The sequence below is a fragment of the Chelonoidis abingdonii genome, chromosome 2 (assembly GCF_003597395.2).
Source record: "Chelonoidis abingdonii isolate Lonesome George chromosome 2, CheloAbing_2.0, whole genome shotgun sequence".
Classification (NCBI taxonomy): Eukaryota; Metazoa; Chordata; order Testudines; family Testudinidae; genus Chelonoidis; species Chelonoidis abingdonii.
This window is the reverse complement of record NC_133770.1, coordinates 173,828,442-173,848,043: the sequence shown is the minus strand read 5'-3', so window position 1 is coordinate 173,848,043 and position 19,602 is coordinate 173,828,442. Positions and strand designations below refer to the sequence as shown.

At 39.8% G+C, this 19,602-nt stretch overlaps 1 protein-coding gene across 1 annotated transcript in view; it reads left to right on the top strand.

Annotated features, from left to right (window-relative positions):
• Positions 1-19,602, top strand: part of PIGN (phosphatidylinositol glycan anchor biosynthesis class N) — a 189,698-nt gene that overhangs the window by 40,934 nt on the left and 129,162 nt on the right. Inside the window, exons 7-9 of the mRNA XM_075062010.1 lie at positions 4,544-4,674; positions 9,410-9,526; positions 18,276-18,361. Of these exons, the coding sequence (XP_074918111.1) occupies positions 4,544-4,674; positions 9,410-9,526; positions 18,276-18,361 (334 nt within the window). The remainder of the gene's footprint in view (positions 1-4,543; positions 4,675-9,409; positions 9,527-18,275; positions 18,362-19,602) is intronic.

Genomic DNA, 19,602 nt, shown 5'->3' with positions numbered 1-19,602 from the left:
GATTGTACAAGGGGCATTAAGTTTTAAGTTGCCATGAAAAATTAAACTCTTAAGTTTTCATTAATTTGCATATAGCTGCTGTAACATATACAGATATATTAGCATAATTGACTGTTCTCAGGCTGTCACGGACTGAGAGTCACTTTGTTCCTCCCTGCCTCCAGCAAGACGGAGATTTGCTGGCTCCCTGACACCTCCTGTCTGTTAGCACCTAAACAATCTTCTCTGGGCTATGCCAGCCCTGTCTTTGCCTTGCAGATTAACAATAGCTGCACCCTAGTCCCTAGCCCCTTTGAACCATTTCTCTGTAGTATTCAGCCTCTTATGCACTTGAACCCTCTCAGAAATACCAGGTTGGCTATCCCCAAGGGAACAGTACACAACTGCTTTGTATGAATCAACTCCAAATCAGGTACTATTTAACATCAAAGCACTGAAATAGATTTCTAGTGAAAACAATAAGAAGTTTATCATCAAAGGTTAAGATTCAAGAGATAGAGAGTAATGATCTTGGAAACAGAAATGTTACATGTAAAACAAAATCTTAACACACTCTCTAGAGATTAAATTAAGAAGCTAATCTTCTGTCTAAGAAAGTCTGTCTCACCCAAGTGTCTTTTACAGTGCTTCCAACCAGGACAAGTTGGGATCCTGTTTTCATTAATGTAATCACAGTGTCTTGATTACTTCCTGTAGTGCAGGATAAAGGGATGCCTTTTTGCTTTCCATTTATATTCCCCAAAGTCATTGTCTGCCTCAGAGACAGGCCAGCCCCAGGTGGTTCATTCTCTGATGTGCTCCTTTCCTGTTGACTCCATATGTAAATAAGGCTTTCATTGTGTTGGTTTACAATGCTTAATTTACATTTGACAGGGAGATACACATCTTATCTCCTGTCTGGAAGAACCCAGTTTTTCTCTTTGATTGGTGACAGACTTCAAAACGTATATTTTCAGTAGATAGGCAGCTCCTTAAATATCAGCTGTAGGTACATCTTACAACAATATTCATAACCAGTTTGACACCGGCCTTCATTTAAGACCTCACGTGAAATCTTCATGGATAAATACCATGAAAGTGGTGTGCTAGTTGTAGTGAGTTTGTCTGGCTTGTTAGGAGTTGCTGTTATAGAGTTGCCTAGTTGGCATTATGGGGTTTTTAGGGTCACACCATACATCTCTTAATTCTAATGATCAAGGACAGTAGCAAACTTATTAATTATACATCTAATCAAAAGAATAGTTGGCAGATTATTTGTTTTTCCTTTTGCCCAAAATGAAGTTCAGAGTCCGTCTTAATTCCACACTAAACAGGAAATCCAGAAATAACAAGGCTGATATTGCAGCCTTATTGTAGGTGAACTGCAGAGTTTTTTGGATTGACAATTGAAAAAAGAAAAAGTTTTAAGGCCGTACATCATTACAAAAACATTTTGAAACAAAATTTATGACAATCCCTTTGATTTTCCTCTTGAGTTCTGTGTTTCCCTTTTCCACCTGAGACAGTGCAAGGAATTGGGCTAACCTTTGAAGCAGGCAAACCACATGACTGTGAGCCCTCTAAATCGAAGTGTTAGTGCTCCTCTCTGTTTTTATTTTAAAAGGATATACTTTCTAGCCTTGTAGAAAAATGTGAATTGATTGGTTGGTGATAAGCTAGTCGTTGTGGCTTTCCCCCCTTAAAAATTACTGATTTATGGCTCACCATCAGACACACAAGGGTGTTTGAGGCCCGCAGAATCCATGGCTCGCCAAAATCTCATGACAAGCACTACATCATGAAATCAATTATTGGTATGTATAGTAACTTAAAAAAGAATTTTAAAATTTTCACTTTTAAGTCTACAATTGCTGTGTTAATACATTGGGCTCTTTTAAAACTTTTATTCTTTAAAGGTTTGCAGTTCACCTTTAAATTATTGTGACATGGAGACCACCTGCCAAATGTTTTCCTGTTCTTTGCAAACAACTGTTATCTCAGAGCGGACAAAGGCACTGCACCAAACACATGTGTTGTAGGGTACTTATCCATAAGGAGTAACATGTAAGGTATCTACAGAAAGCTTGTAACTTATCAAGACTAATAATCATTGTGAGATGTATCTATGGTTATTTGTAACATTACACAGGTACAATCTGGATTGCTGAATAGCTGTTCTCAGCTCTCCAACCTGGGATGCCTTTTACATTGCTTTACTGGTGAACAGCCACTCTGGGTCAGTTAACAGACAGGCTCCAGTATGAAACTTGCTTCCAACTGCACAGTATTTGAGTGCTATTAGCTGGCCACTCATGAATTACACTGCAGAAGAACACCAGCAAACTCTGTAGTCCCAGATTTCGCCTTAGAAATATGCATCTTGTATTTCCCAGCACCTTACTGAACAATGCAAGCACATATAAAGTCCATCATATCATCAATGGAAATTATATGCACCAGCCTTGTTATCCCAAATGGAGCTTCCCACACACTTTAATCAAAACTCACTGGTTAGATAAAACAGTGAAACGAGTTTATTAACTACAGAAAGAAAAGAAAAATTTTGAGTAACTACAAGTAATGAGGCGTAAAGGTCAGGATTGGTTACAAGAGAAATACAAGATAAAATGCAAGCTAAATGCCTAACTTAACAAGCTAAGAGAACTCAAAAGCAAAAGGTTTTCCTCATCATAAGCTTATAGCAGTCTGTACTGGCTGAAAAGCCTCCCAGTCAGCACTCCAGCCTCTCCCCTTCAAGTTCAGTTCTTTGCAAGTCATTGATGTCATGAGCAGAGATGAAGGCGGAGAGTGAGGTCAAGCATTTTTCTCCCCTCTTTATAGTTCAATTTCTTGTGCTAGAAACATCTTTGCTGAGTCATGGCGACAAACAATCTCTTGTGGACATAAGGTTTGAATCGTCCTTGTGATGAAATGTACATTTCTTGTTCATGCCGTCTGTCTGTCAGAGAATGGCTTTTTGAGCAGGTGATGGTTCATTAATACCTGGCTGGGGTGCCAGTGTGTCTTTGTCTTTGAAAACTGGTTTGGGCCTGCTTTTCTAACTCTGGAACATGTAACAACAATGTTATACAGTAAAATCTTATAACTTTACATACAGTGTTGATACACACGTTTTACCAGGACAATAATGTTCAGCAGATTATGAGTTTTCAACTGATACTTCACAAGGCAACATACTAATGTTTTTAAGGAATAATGTGACTATACTGAAAGCAGACTTTTATAATCTTGGATCTAGAAGTTAGTCACCAGGGGACTCAATGATGGCCCATTCAAGCAGGAGGGAATTGTTACCTCTTCCTGGTTAGCTGGTAATATATTGCAATGCTCAATTATCTAACCTTGCTCCATCCCAAGCCTATCAATAGAAAACTGTCAGAGATCTCTTCAAACATCAAAACCACATGGAGGTTAAAAAAAAGCCACATGGAGGTTAAAAAACCACATGGAGGTTAAAAAAAAAAAAAGGTGGGGGGGGAACACTACAACAGACAAAGGATTGCCCTGTCTATCCATAGAGACAAAGGACTGTTTCAGCATAAAACAGAGTGGGGAGAGGCACTCTGTATCCATTTACTGAGGAAACATCTTGTGGCATGGGGGTGTTTTCATGAAAGTTTGGATCCTAGTTCCTGTGAAGCCAGCTGGCTCTGCGACAGACTGGACTTGGGGGGCATAACCTACTTTATAAGACAGAAGAGGCAACTATTAAATTTAGACCCAGGTTTGCATTTTATGCTTTTGTATTGTAACCATTTTGTTTCTACCACTTTCTTGTTTATAGTTGACTCTCTATTTTTTCTTAAAAAAAACTAATTTTGTTTTATTATAACTGCTCACAAGTGCTGTGTGATTTACGGGAGCGGTGGTTTAAAGTAGAACCAGTAAGCTGGGATACACTGCTCCTTTGGGGGAGAAGGAGCTGAGATTTCTGAGAGTAGCCAGTATCGGGCTGGATATCACAGGAGAACTCTTCAAAGGGATTTGGGGACTGGGGTGCATCTATTATTAACATGCAAGGTGAAGACAGGGCTGGCATAGGCCAAAGGAGAGTGCTTGAATGACTAACAGGCTGGTGGTGGTAGAGAGGTTAACACCTAGCCATTGGGCAAGGCTATCTCTCGCTAGAAGTAGGGGATAACAAACTGACTCTCAGTCCTGGGCAACTGAGAACCTTCACACTTATCCACCTACTTAGTTACTGCAGATTACTAAATTCCAGAGTCTTCTATCAAAGACCAGTTTGACCTTAGATAGACACGAATGATACAAGAATCCTCCACACAACACTGCAGCAGGTCAATTCATATCCTTTCCTCCCCCCTCCTCCCTTCCCCCCAAGCCATGGTATCAGATCTAGAGGAAGCGAGAGGCACTTCTAGATTCCCTTTGACAGCTTGAGGCCATGTAAATCATGCAGTTGGCCCTAATCAAGAGGCTTGCCTTAATGACAATGGGTAATCTATCATATACAATGTATTCTGCCATCTGTAATTCAGAGGTCACAGTAAATCAAATAATATATTTTCTTTCTTTGTTATAGGGAATACAAGGACAATATCAGAAAAGTTGATGAAGGCATAAACGACATTGTCTCAATGCTTGAGGATTTTTATGGAAATGATGGAAAAACTGCCTTTATCTTAACTTCTGACCATGGAATGACAGATTGGGGTGACACTTTTTTAAATCTCTAAAATTACTTAGCAGTTGAGATTATTGGCAAGTTTCTGATTATTTAGAATATGAGCAGATTTGAGGGCTTCACTCATCATGAAAGCTCTGCTGCCTCCACTGTGCCAGGTGCTTAATTTTGTACAGGGCCAAATGACTCACTGCAACTTTGGCTGAGGAGGAGAAGATTCTGGAGTGATGGAGTTCAGGACTGATGAAGAGGGAGAGTTTACTGTAGTGGAATTTCCACTTAAATGACTCTCTGACCTTTCTGTGAAAGTCAGAAACTATCCTGTCAACTAAAGGGAACAAACCTAGCCTTAATGTCCAGTTGCATACAAAAAGCTATGTTAATGCATATGTCCTTTGATCACTTCACATTTTCTACTTCAAATATTTGTGTGGTGCAAGTCCTATTAATACATGTTGTTATCAGTTACACCAAAGGGCACGTTCATCTTGTATGTGAAAAAGCTTGGTTATATGCTTTCTTAAAGATTGATAAAATATGACTCCCTCCCCCTTGCCAGCAAAATTAATTACCATAAAATTATCATATCAGCTACCAAAAAGGAGGTACATTTTACCAGTCTAAAGTCTTGGCAGCAGTTGTGCTATAGTGTAGGAATATGAGATTCAGAGAAACTTTAGTCTTTCTTTTTGGTGGACCTGGGTCAAATGTACCACTATGGTGACAGTCAGACTTCCAAGGGGAAGAAATTGCAACTTTCCAGTAAAGAATCTGTCTTCCAAAAAGCATCTGTATCATCTAATAGCCTTCTGAGGAGGAGTGTAAATTAAAAAGGGTAAAGAGAGAGTGTGCTCTCTAAGGTTTTCTCTTGTGAGTAGCCCATTCAAGCAAAGAATCATCTGGTTTCAGAAATGTAATCAAATTGAGTACTATGTTGTATTTTTGTTGCCAAATATCACAAGTGAGGTTTGTGTATCAAGCTGGCACTATGTGGCAAATATCTTTTCTTCATACAAAAGAAAAACTGCAATTTGAATCAATCTCTTGATTTTATGTGTTACTACTTGGTTGTGTTTGGGGATGTAGAATGTGGGTTTACTTGAGCATTCACTGGGCCAGTCCTATGTGTGTCCAATTGGAAGTATGGCAGAAAAATGATTACCATTAGTAGTCTGTAATTCTGAGGTAAGGTTAATCCTCTCGAAGGAAGATTCTGTTCTAGTGGGTGGTAAGCCATGGAGACTTTCCTGCCCGGCATCTGTGGACGCTATTTGTTTTGAATAGCAGTATATTTATAATTATTAGCATGAGGTATTTTGAATCATTGATGCTTCAGCTACAGTTCAGGAGTAAAATACAGCATTTGATTATTGCCTTTTGCATAAAACTACAAACTGTTCAGAGATGGAGTAACAGGATTTGTTTACTACTAATAATCCATCACATATTATATGAGTTTATTTATACTTATGTTTTAAAGCAATCAGTCCAATTATCATTTGCTCATATGCAAAACAAAGGTCTTTTTGAATATTACATTTCATTGTTGAGCTAGCTGACATTTATATTGGAACATTTGAATTTTAGAATAAATTTTTTCCTTTTTGTTCTTACAGGCAGCATTCATCACAGTAAAAAGACTTTGGGTGTCACTATCATCTTCCTAAGCCTGACTTAGCTTTTTTGTTAAAGCATATTTTTGATTTTTGTTTCATTAGCTGAAAATTAACTAGCTTTGTGGAAAATGCATCTGGAATCCTGGAAAAATATTTAGGGATTCTGCAGGAAGCTGTCTTTAGCTCTCTTTAGCTTGGAGGTTATTGATCACGACGCAAGGCCTTTGAAAGTAGAAGGAAAGGAAGAAACTTGAAATGAGTCAACAATGTGGCGCAGTTGCAAAAAAAGGCTAATATCTTTCTGGGGTGTATTAAAAGGAGTATTGTATATACAACATGGGAGGTAATTGTTTTGCTGCACTCAGCAGTGTTGTGTTCAACTTTGGGTGCCACACTTTAAGAAGGACGTGGACAAACTGGAGGGAGTCCAGAGGAGAGCTACAAAAATGATAAAAAGTTGAGAACTTGATCTATGAGGAAAGGTTAATTAGGCATAATTAGCTTTGATAAAAGAAGACTTGGGGTGAGGGGGTTAGGGTTAGGGGGAGGACCTGATAAGTCTTCTGATATGTTAAAGACTGTTTATAAAAAGAATGGTGATTAATTGTTCTCTGTATCCAGTGAAGGTAGGACCAGAAGTAATCAGCTTAATTTGGAGCAAAGGAGATTTAGGTCAGATATTACAAGAAAACTCCAGATAGTGAAATACTGGAATAGGTTGCCAAGGGAGGTTATTGAATCCTCATAGAGGTTTTTAAGAACAGATTGGACAAATACATGTTGAGGTTGATCTAGATGTATTTGGTCCTGCATCAGCACTAGATGAGTTCTCAAAGTCCCTTCCACCCTTACTTTTTTATTATTCTATAAAATAGGGGTATTCTTTGCATTTTTGAGAGATTTCTCCTGTCCCTCTTTATAAAAAAGCTTGATCGTATACCTTAAAGTGAGTTGGAGCTTTACAATTGACCTTAGTAATTCCAGGATTTTCAAGCCTGAAAAAAGCACATCTGGACCATAGCCAGGAGTCTAAAAGCTTTAGATCAGTGCTTTTATTAGAGTTGTAATACTAACAGTTCTGCTTTTATTTATTTTGAGTCCATTCAAAATGTGTTCAGCACCTGACAAAAACAAGTAAAGAGACAGTTCTTGCCACAAAGAGCTTATGATCTAATTTTGACATGACACAAGGAATGATGGTCAGAGATACACACATAAGGGGCAAAGAGTTGGGTGCGAGGAAAGATATAATGAGAATGAGGCAGTGGGTTAAAAAAAATGCACCTCAAAATTTGCTTTTCTCCTGTGATGGATTCACTACACTGGAGAGAGGTCCTAGCTCGTGCCTGATAAATGGAGGCAGAGCTCCCTTTTTGAAACTGAAAATTCCCCATATGGTCATTTCCCAGTCTCTGTACTCCATAGAGAAGAGCAAATGTTGTCTCTTCTGCTTTCTGTGCAAGGAATTTTTCAAGGAATTCTTTCCCCTGAAAAATATTTTTCTTTTTCCCTCGCGCCCACCCCCACACTGGAAATGTTTTGTGTGGGAGGGAGAAAATCTTGGACATCCTTTAATATGTGGGTCTTGGGACTTCCAAATCCTAGTGATACATCCCAAGGCCTTATAGTAGTTGTAGAAACTGAACAGCTACCGCAGCAACTTCGAAAGGCTCCTGCTTATGAACTCAGAAAGAAAAGAAATCTTGCATTGGAAGGGAATGCAGTGGTTGGGGCAGATTTTCCTAGCATCAAAAGCTTCCCAGAGTGGTTACCACTCCAGTAAGATGTTAGGTCACCTATTTCCACAGCCAGCTGCTTAGCAGCCTTCTGCTTTGCTGAACAATGGATTTGGGATACACCAAGGGGTTCAGAAGGGTATTCTTAGCACCTGACAACAACCTGACTTCTCTGCTTGATAATCGTGCTTCCATTATGAGCCAGTTCTCTCACTCTGCTAGAAAACAGTTTGTTAGTTTGTGGTCTATTGGGGACAGCAGTAGAGAGAGGAGTTTTAGAACTTCTGCCAGTCTGCTCTCTGCCAAGATCTGCACTATGAGAAAAAAATCTAAACAAGTTCAGGTTGGGGAGAAGATCTCCCTTAGTGAGCCCATGCAAATAAACAGCATCTGTGCTTCCCTACTCCTGCACTTTTGTCCCTCTTGTTCAGAGTTAGTTTCCTTTGTACCCAAGCTGCTCTCCTTCTTGGATTAACAAGAATCTCTGATTCAATCATCAAAACAGGGAAGCAGAAGAACTTTGTGTGTAGGGGCTTAAATCCACAGATCCTTCCCAGACCTGCAGGTTTTTAGGCTCAAAGTGGCTTAAAAGAAAGCAGAGTTAGTTAGCAAACTTTAACCTTTCATTTGTATCCTAGCAGTTGTTGCACACGCAACCTAGACTATCTCTGAAGCATATATATTAAGATTTCATCTTTAATTACATACCGGTAATTAAATTTGATATTCTTTCAAACCCTTCTCATTACACGCACGCGCACACACACACACACCTTGCAGAATGTGTTTTGTAAGATATACTGGGAACAGGACAGGGCACCTATGATTCCCCAGCTTGTTCAGTGGGCATCTTTCACCACTGGAAAAGGGCAGTGGAGGCTGCAGATACTTTGTGCCTTTGCAAATCAAGTCACTTAGGTACCTAAGATCCCAAACTTGCCCAAATTTATAGACATGTTTAACTTTACACACCTGAGTAATCCCTTTGGTTTCAATGGCACATGCAAGTTAGGCACATGTATATGTTTTTGAAGGTTTGGAGCCTAAGTGCTTAAGTTTGGGCATTCAAATTTGAATTTTTTTACTCGAATTTCCTTGTTGCTTGGTTTCCACATATTTTAAAATGAAGAAAAGTTATTTATTTCAGAGGGTGCGGTGAAACTGAAGTTAGCCAATGTTTGTAAATTGCTTTGTGATTCTCAAATAGATGTCACTACATAGGTGCAAATTTTAAAAGAAAGGTTTCTAAAATGTCTCGTCATTGCGGTAAAATAACATGTGGTTCTAGTGTAGCCTGCCTGAAGAATATAGCCAAGATTTTTTTTCTAGGCAGAAATTTAAACTTGGCTCTGTGAGAGCACTATTTGCCTTGCTTATCAAGTCATTGTGCTTTTGGTTTGTCATATCTGTAGGCTCTCATGGGGCTGGTCATCCTTCAGAGACTTTAACACCATTGATTGCTTGGGGAGCTGGAGTGAATTATCCACAGAAAGTCACATCCCAGTTCTTCGAAGATGATTTTTTAAAAGGTATGTAAACAAATCACCAAATTACATTAAAAGAAATTACTTTTTGTTTTGTTACACTAATTTTCTATGGAAAGGGCGATATTTGAACCTCACATCCATCGGATTTAAACTGCATTGAAATTATGGATCAGTAAGGTTTGTAAGCAAGAAACCAAAGGCAGAATTTGCCCCAGAGACCTTGTGTTCTACATTACAAGAAAAAGGGGTAATTGGGGAAGTATGTGGTGATGGTTGCAGAAGGCTTGTCTCATGAGCAAAACCACACTTGCAGAGTTTCCTTCCAATCATCGTATCAGGGGCTTCTGAACAGTGCAAGAAGGATGTTCATGTCCCAAAAACTTTGGCTGGCCCAGCTGAAGCATGATTCTGAGAATGCCTCTGAAGTTAATTTATCTTCACAGAAGCTAAATACTTCTACATTGATTCCAGACTTTCTTGTAGCCCCACCATAGCATAGCAGTAGTCATGCTGCCATGGTCTTGTTTTTTGCCGATGGCCTGAGTATACTCCCTCCCTGCCCTACCCCCCCCCCCAGCTGAGGGTTTGTTAAAAGGATGGAGTGGCCTGCTAAAATACTGATTGGGTAATCCTGCAGGTTTCCAGGTGAACAGAATACAGTGGAGAGCATGGCTATATTTCTGGCTTTAGCCCTTCCTGACAACAGCCCACGGTTTCCAAGTCTCCTGAGCTCCAAATGCATGTCTCTTGCACAGAGAGACTTCCTTATTCTCTGTTGAAATGAACGTGCCATGGAAACACTGCTTTCCTCTCACACTCTTCTGCAAATTTGGGGTCTCTTCAATTTCATTTTCCTTTGTGTGGCTGTAGTGGAACTGAAGTTAGTTGTGCTTTTGGAGTAGAAGAAAGCACTGCCATGACCCTTCCTTATGTTTTCTTTTTTCCCTTTAAATTTTTTTTTATTTCAGAAAAATTATGCAATCCTTGCAAAGTGCTAATATATGAAGTATGGAGGAGTTCATATTTAATATTCTAAATACTGGATTATTGAAACTTCATTATGGTTCTGTGTTGCCATGTATGTTTTGAGATAGTACATCATGCACGTGGCTTGCTTTTCTTTTTCCTTTGTGCTCCATTTTTGTATCTGTTTCATTTCTAAAGACCTCCTAAGGGTCTAAGACTGCTCGGGATCAGTGGGGTAATAACTGTCTAGGTTGCTATATTCTTTGTCAGGCTACATTAGAGAGGGGAGTAAACAGGCAAAAATGAGCAGTCCTGAAGTTTTCATTCTGCATGTGCTTGAGAAGAGTAATGGTGGCAGAGACTAAATAAATTTGACTCCTCTGGGTATAGATGGTGCTAATATTACACTTTTTAGAATCAAGTATTTGCACAAAATTATTGCATCTCCAATAGATTTGAAAATAAGCCATGAAATAATATATTGACGGTAAGCAAAAATGGCTGACTTTGAGGCCTAGGTTGTACAGCTGGAAACGTCAAGTAGTTTTCAGTATAGTTATAGCTATGTTGGTCCCAGGATAAGAGATAGACAAGGTAGGTGAGATAATCTTTTCTTCTTCGAGAGGATACTCCACTCTAGGTGCCTCAGATCAGATATATTAGGTAGCAGTATCCATTCGGTCTGTGTATGTATCCTCCGCAGCCTCTTGCCTTGCACTGTGGCTATATAGTTGCGTGGGCATTTCCTTCTCAACTGCCTCAGCCTGAGATGGAGTCTCAGCAGTATCTGAGTTGAGCTTACCTCAACTGTATTTTTTTTTCTTGTATCTTACTAGTTACTTAGTGATCGTTTTTAATGTTTACTTTGTGTTAGTTATATTAATTTTATAAATGTTAAAAAAAATAAAAATGGCAAAAATATTTGAAAAAAAGTAGAGATTTTACTTTTATGATAGAGACTGTTGTCCTTGTGTCTATTTTTTTTTCTCCCCTCAGGGGAACTGAAATGCTGGGAGGGCATGCCCAGTTCTCCTGGTTTTAAATGCTTCCTTTCAGGCCAAGAGGCTGTCCCCGTCAGTGACACAGAACTGTTTATTCACCAAGCAAACACAGTTTGAACAAACTAGTCTTGATGCCTTTGGTCATGAAAAACTCCCTCTGCTGGTGGAAGGATACTCACAATGTTTGTGCGGGGGTCTCCTTTGCTTATCCATCTCCAAAGTCATGCATCCTTGTTGGGATGGGAAGCCCACCTAGAAACTCTCACTGTTCAAGGCAGGTGATCTCCTCTTGAGTCCTTTCTGCACATCCGCTTGCTGGAACTCAGAGCAGTCAAATGCCTGTCTCTGTTTCCTTCTGCTGAACTGGGCAAATATGTGATGGACAGCATGATGGACAGCATGTCATGAATGCTTTATATCAACCATCATGGGAGCAAGACCACACTCCCTCTGTGCCAAAGCAGTGAGGCTCTGGAATTGGTGCACACAAAACCAGCTCAATATCTCAGTAGCTTACCTTCCAGGCGTACAAAACATCACAGCAACTGCCCTCAACCGGTGCTTCTTGGAAAATTGTGAATGGGAGATAGATCCCATTATACTCCACCAGATATTTCAATGTTGGGGCATCCCGCAGATATACCTCTTTGCCATAGCTAAGAACAAGAAGTGCTCCCAGGTCTGTCTGAGAGACAGACTGCATCACCCCTCCCTGGGGGGATGCCTTTCACCTTTGTTGGAGTTCAGGCCTACTGTGTGCATTTTCCCCAATTCCCTTGATGGCCAAGGTGCTGCTCAAGGTAAGAAAAGACAAGGCCAGGGTTATTCTAGTAGTTCAGACATGGCATAAACATGCTTCCCTTACCTCACCCAGCTTGCTCTTTTGTCAACTGGGCCATTCCCCATCTTGTCTCAGGATGCCAGTCAAATCTTTCACCCCAACTTCAAGGTTCTTTAACTTAAGGCATGGTTAATAAATGGTATGCAGGTTTAGAAACAACCTGTTCTGAGGATTTAAAGAGAGTGCTGTTATGTAGTAGGAAACAATCCACTTGTGGTACCTATGTGCAAAAGTGGATAAGATTCAGTCACTTGTGTGACCCCCTAAGATATCTTTCACCTACATCCTCTCTGTCAGCTATATTGGATTACATGCTAGAGATAAAAATGACAAGATTGTCTCTAAGATCCGTTAGAGTACACTTGGCAGCTACTATGGCCTTCCATCATATGGTAGAAGGTTTCTTCATCTTTGCTCATCCTATAGCAAGGAGGTTTCTCAAGGGACTGGAGAACCTTTTTTTACAAATCAGATGCCTTGCACTGGCATGGGACCTCAACTTGGCACTCAGATGCCTTACCAGGCCCCACTTTTAACTATGGCTACCTGTTTCCTTCTACACTTGTCTGTGAAAACAGCTTTTCTAGTAGCCATTACTTCTGCTTGAAGATTTGGAGAGATATGGGCTCTGATGTCCCTCTCCCCTCAGTCTTGTTTTAAGGATAAAATCACGTTGCGACCACATCCCAAGTTCTTACCAAAGGTATCCTTGACTTTCACATAAACCAACCTATCTATCTTCCAGTTTTCTTCTCTAAGCCACACCAGAATAAAGGAGATGTGGCATTACATACACTTGATGTGAGGAGGGTATTAGCCTTTTATATAGCCCTTTAGAAGAACTCTGATTCTTTCTCCATTGTGGACAGAACTAAGGAATCTCCAATTTCCAAGCAAAGATTCTCTAGATGGATATGTGACTGCATTACTTACTGCTATCAGTCTCATAATCTTCAAGCTCCTTCTAGAGTATTGTCTTACTCCATGAGATCTCTCTCTATTTCAATAGCCTTTCTTAAGAACGTTCCTGGCATGGAAATATGTAGAGCAGTGACTTGGACCTCCATTCATATATTATCATGCCTCACCTTCTAGTACCTTGTTTAGCTCTATTGTACTATTTTCAGTCTTTAACTTGACTCCTAAATCCCACACCTCTGTTGAGGGTACTGCTTGGTAGTCACCTAGAGTGGAGCACTTACAGGGTCACTACTCAGATAAGAAGATAAGGTTACTCACCCTGTGCAGTAACTGTGGTTCTTGGAGATGAGTTCACCTATGTATGTTCCACTACCTGCCCTCCTCCTCCTCATGCTTCAGAGTTCTTTACAGTGGAGCTCTGTGGTCTAGAAGGAACTGATGGCGGTGCACTCATGAAGCTCTGTAGAGCCATAATGCAGGGCTTGAGACTGCAGAGGATGCCCGTGCAAGCTGAATGGATAGTGCTACTTAAAATCTCTGGTTTTGAAGCATGTGGGGTGCATGCACACCTAGAATGGAGCACCCATGGGGACACACATCTTGAAGAACTACAGTTATTGCATAGGATGAGTAACCTTCTCTTATTGGACCAGCTTCTGTTGATGGAAGGTACAAGCATATGAGCTACACAGAGCTCCTCTTCAGGTCTGTGGAAGTAAATCAGTGTCCCAGATCTGAAGAGTAATGTTGTGTAACTTGAAAGTTTCTACCTTGCACCAACAGAAGCTGGCCAAACATATTACCTCACCTATCCTGTCTTTCTTAGAAACGCCAACTTCTAAGTACAAAATGTGAAGTCCTAATAACATTAATTTTTACTGTAAAAGACCAGTTTTACAAACTGGGTATATACTATCCCAGTTTTGCCTGATCTAATTCTCAGATTCTTTTCAATTAGTATGAACATCTGCATTTTAACTGAAATTCTGATGGAAGTGTTGGAACATGTAAATAGACTATGGGTGAATTGGGTATTTAAATTGACACCCTGCTGTGGAAGGAGGAAAGACAATGATTATCGACTGTGGGGAATATTTTGTTCTCTCATCTGAAGGGTTTCCTCCACTTTTATGCTTCAGTCCCCTGAAACACTTCTTCAAATACTCCCTCATTGAAGGGCTTGCATTGTAGTCACTAATCTCCTAACCAAAGAGCACTGTATGGATCTCTTTTGGAGCAGCATTTACTTAATTTACTTAATTGCCATGAATAATCATTGTTGCGTGATAAGAACTCCCTGTGGCTCAGTGTTCTGCTTCGACAGCATTACACAGCAACTCCTGGTGGGCCGGGAAGTAAAGAATACAAATGTAAAATGCTCTCCCGTAAGTTCATACAGAGCATCTCTGCTACACCACTAAGATATTATTCCCAGTGATGTGGTTTTAATAAAGTTGTTATATTATGTGAAAGGAAAGATCTCTTTAATTTAACAGCTCTCTTGACCCCTTTCTTCCCCACCCTCCAAAAACAAATAAACAAAACAGTTTAAGAAGGTTGCATAAAGAAAATGAGAAAATCTAAAATCCTTGTATTTTTTTAGAACATTTTGATATTTTTATGATTTTTTTCCCCCCAAAGATTGCATACATTGGTGCACAGGCATAATTTCATGGAACTGCTTACAATCCTTTTGAATTTCTCAAATATAGAAGAATCTGTGGGAGACAACACAAGTGTTTTTAATGCCTGCAAACTTTTTATTCTCTGTTTATGGCAAACAGTTCCGTGGCGGTTTAGTGAGTTTTTCCTTGTCCCATCATCCCCATCAAGGGTGGATGTTACCTGAGGCAGTGGCTGCAACAGAGAGTTACCCTATCCAATTTGGTATGGAATGATTGATGTACTCCTCATATGGCTAGAAGGCACACTGCTTGCTCTGAGATGACAGCCTTTCCCTTATCAGTCATTTCACCTGTATTTTGCCTCCCCTAGAGGCTGATCAGATTACCGGCTTAGTAAGAATCCTGACTGCACACCTATATCAGTGTCTGCTTTGTGCAAAGCATAGCATTATCTGTTTGGCCATCATAATGACTTCTGTATAACTCTCTTTTTTCTAAAAAGTTGCTCTCTGATTCCTTGGTGAAATGAATGTTACACAGATTTAAGGCCTGCTCCCAATGAAGTCAATTAGACTTTTGGCACTGAGTTCAGTAGGAGCAGAATTTTGTTCTCGCATACAGATTTTACCATTCCAAAGGAAACATATAGAATTGATGGGTTGTCCTTGCCTATTGCAGCTTCTGGAGGCAGCTCTGTTAGAAGCTTTTGAAGCTATGAATGCAGTACTTTCCCAGGAAAATGCTTCCAAAGATACAACGCTATTTATCTCTCTCTCATAGCTTTTTATGGCACCCATAATTAGTTAGATCCAAGAGCTCCTGGGACACTGGAGGGTACCTGCAGAGCTGGCCATGGTAGGGTTGGACTCACAGGAGCACAAAAGAGAAACACTTTGAGAAAAACACCCTCCCATCCAACTGCAAACTGTGCCTTTTTGGTTCTTATCTGCCATTTCAGGTGAATAAAGCATGGGCTCTATATAAGGTGCCCAGAGCAATTTTCTTGCTGTTAGATACGGCTTACTGGTGGACAGGACACAAAACACTGTAACCCTGCTCTCCAAATGTCTAGCTGAGGTCTGCTGGGCAGTCAGCTGCAAAGGGAATGGAGGGAAAGTAGTGTCAAAATACCAAATAAAATTTAAAAAAAAAATAGGGTGGGGTGGACGGAGTTTGCTAAAGCCCATCCAATGCAAAGCAAAAACCCTCTATAACATCCTGTGGATAGGGCACAGAGTTATTGTGCAGAAACAGTGAGCCTGATCTCCCTATATAAAGGGAAACTCTGGTTCCAGAAGCTTCTAGCAGAGCTAGAGTAGTGTGAGTAGTCAATCTATCAGTTTTGTCTCTCCTCTGCACTATTGTTTTCTTATTATGAGAAAACAAAATTGTTCTATTACGTAACAGGGAAAAGAAATACAGGTGAGATTCTCATGGAAATTAATTCAGTTTATTCTGATACAAGTATATCACTATGAATACATGACTAATACTGATAATACACTTCATGTGTTACTGGAACTAGCTGTAAATATGTTTCTTACTGTTAAGCTGTATAGCTCTTGTATATGAGTTGAGAGCAGAGACACTTGAAAAGCTTACGCCGATAATCAGACCCCTCAGTATACTCACTTGATGAATTAAGCGTTGAGAATAAGCTAGAAGAAGATAGAGTACATAGGCGACATTGGGAGGCCCAGACAGGGGAATGACTAGGATTTTTAATATTTATTTTAACAGTAGATAACAAACTGAGCTAGAACTGTTCATTATGGTATATCTGCGCTTCTCTGATGGTTGTAATAAATTTGATTGATTTACGCTTTCATTTATGAAGAACCATATTAGTTACAAACTTTATTAAATAGAAAATATTGTGAAGGTGAACTGATTCTGTCTGACTCATCTGATGTAACCGACAGAATCCTGCCTTTGATCTCTGTGTATTATCCATTTATGTCAGTGGACGATGGACGTGCAGATGGAAGACATTATCTGGTCTATTCAGGCTTTGTCTATACTGAGGGAACTTAAAGTGGTTTTCCCCCTATTGCTGCCATTAGTTCAGCTCCCTAGAATAGAGAGGCTGCCACTGGCATTTTAACACCCTGTCTGAGACCTTGTCTGAGACCTGCTTTGACTGAGTCCATGGCATCGTGCTTAAAATGCTAGTTGCAGTCTACAGCTCTTTTTAATCCCTGTTATTTTCCCCTACCTCTCCTTCTGTTACTGTGGGAAGACTTCTGCAAAAAGATGGGCAAACTGCCTCTTCTCCTCTGCTCGTGACATCACTGCTAGGAGGACTAATTAAAAAATTAGAAACCAAGGCAGTGATGAAAAAATAAACTGCTAAATTAAGTTTTAAAATGGCTTCCAAGCCCCCTTCCAGTTTGATGTTGCTTTCTAAAGAGGCAAATGTAGATACAATAGACTAGAGGTTGTTTGGGGCAAGGGGAAAAAGAGCCCTTTATATGAGGTCATCAGCTTAGTTGGCTAGCAATAAATAATTAAATCTGACTGTGTCCAGACCAGCATTTTGGTATGTCCTGGGCTGCTAAATAATAGGATTTTTCTGAGCCTTGTCTGACTGTCTGCCACAAATAATACTGAATCTGCCCCTCAGTGCCTGTGAGCTAAGGAGTTGCTTCTGGTAGTTAGAGGTTTACATTTTCAGAGCTGCCTGTGAGGTAGAGATACCCTGTTTCCAAATCTCACTTTGAATCCTTTAGTTTTCTCAGGAAGTTATGCTTCAGTGTTCTTGTTATATGAGTATATAGAAGTTTTTTTGGCAGGAGGTGAGGAGGCGGTGAGAGATTTCCTTCAGATGACTGTAGTCACAAGTACAGCCAATGGTTTTTCCTTATGGATGAAAGAAAATTTAATCTGAAAGAAATTAATTTTGTTCTTTTTGCCTGTACTCTCCCTTGAACCTGTGCACTGAAGCCAAAGTATAAGCCTCTCTTACGAGGAATGAATCCTTACAGAAAGTACTGGAAACTCGTTAAGAGTCAAATTAATTATTTCTCTAAAACAGTGATACTCTGATGCCAGTGATTCAGGAGCCAAATTAACCATCAACATTAGCCAAAAGAGCCACAGTTGTGTGAATTGATAGTTTCATTTACTGTAGTGCTATATATTCATAAACAATATGACAGCAGAAATATTTAGTTCTGTTATTCTCACAGCAAAATAACTGACCCAGTAGTATTATTTTATCAACTACAATTGGTTAATAACATAGTAAAAGCATCCTGATTGGTTAATAACTTAGACTGGTTAATAATTAAATCACATGGTGTTTTAATATCATGTGTTGCAAAGACCTGCAGGAAACCCACTAAAGAGCCACTTGTTGCTCGTGAGCCTCAGTCTGAGTATCACTGCTCTAAAATCTGCCTGGATCAGCTGCTCATGTGCTCTGTTATTGCTTTTAGAATGGAAACTGGAGAAATGGAAGAGGCTGGATGTCAACCAGGTATTAAATGTATCCTACTCAAAAGCTTATTTACTTTCCTCTTTGAATTAATGTAATCTCCCACACCAGATTTATAAAGGAATTTATGAAAGAACGAGCGATTGCGCTAACATAATATTTTTCCAGAGTTTGCCACTTAAATATTAAATGACATAGACCACTACCCTCGGAAACTACATGTGTCTGGGAAAAATTCCACCCTCAGACACTCACAGCTGTTATCTGCATCAGTTAATGCAACCTCTATGTGCAACTTTCCCTTTCTCTGGATGCATTACATTGCAGTTTTTAAGGACACAATCACATACTCTTTTCGAACGAATACAAGACCTGTGTGATGATATTGACACTGGCGAACTTTAAAAATATTGGCAATAATTTATGTAAATTCCATACCACGTGAATGCCCTGTCTTATGAACCTTAAAAAGTCTGTGGTATGGAATCCCTCTACTCCACTCGTATAGAGTTTGCATAACATCTAGGGCTTCAGAAAGGGGTTCTACCTGCAGATCTTAAGACGTACATGGCAGTGCTCCCCAACCATTGTGAAACTTGCAGGTTCTTCTGGAGCTGAGCCTGTAGCTCATTCCCTGCCCACCTTCCAAAGATACCCAGGGACTGAAGCAGGATGTTATGTGGTAATTGCCTCAGTCCAGGATCATCTGTATTATACAAAGAAGTTTGCCATGCCTGACTGTGCAGTATGACCTTCAAAAATTGCACATTTCAGTGCCTATGCTGCATGTAATATTCAAATGTTGCTATCTTTGTCAAATCAAAACCACTTTTCACTGGAGTACTGAAAGGCATTTGTCAATGAAGTCTGTTTTCATGCTGAATTTTATTACTCTGTTCCCAGCTGTTTTGGGAATATAGCTAATAAATTACATAGCAAGAAATTTGTAGTAATGAGGAAAAAAACATAATGAAGAGTTATTTTTATTTATTTATTTAACTTTTTGGGAACTCAGCAACAGCTGCAACAGTTTTGCTTCAATTAAAATAAATCACCTTCAGGAAAGGGGCCAATGATGGGAAATTCAGCCTAGAAGGCGAGAGTTTTGGAAAGTTATGAGCAATCAAAATGTAAGGTTTAGAGTAGGAACTACTGAAAGCAGCGCCATGGAAAGCACTTTTGAAAATGAATACAAGTCCTTAGGTCTGTAAGCGTTATGAAATCTTCTCTCCACATAAGTGTAGAAAGGAGTCTTCAGTTTCAACTATCAGAGGGGTAGCCATATTAGTCTGGATCTGTAAAAAGCGGCAAAGAATCCGCTTTTTTCA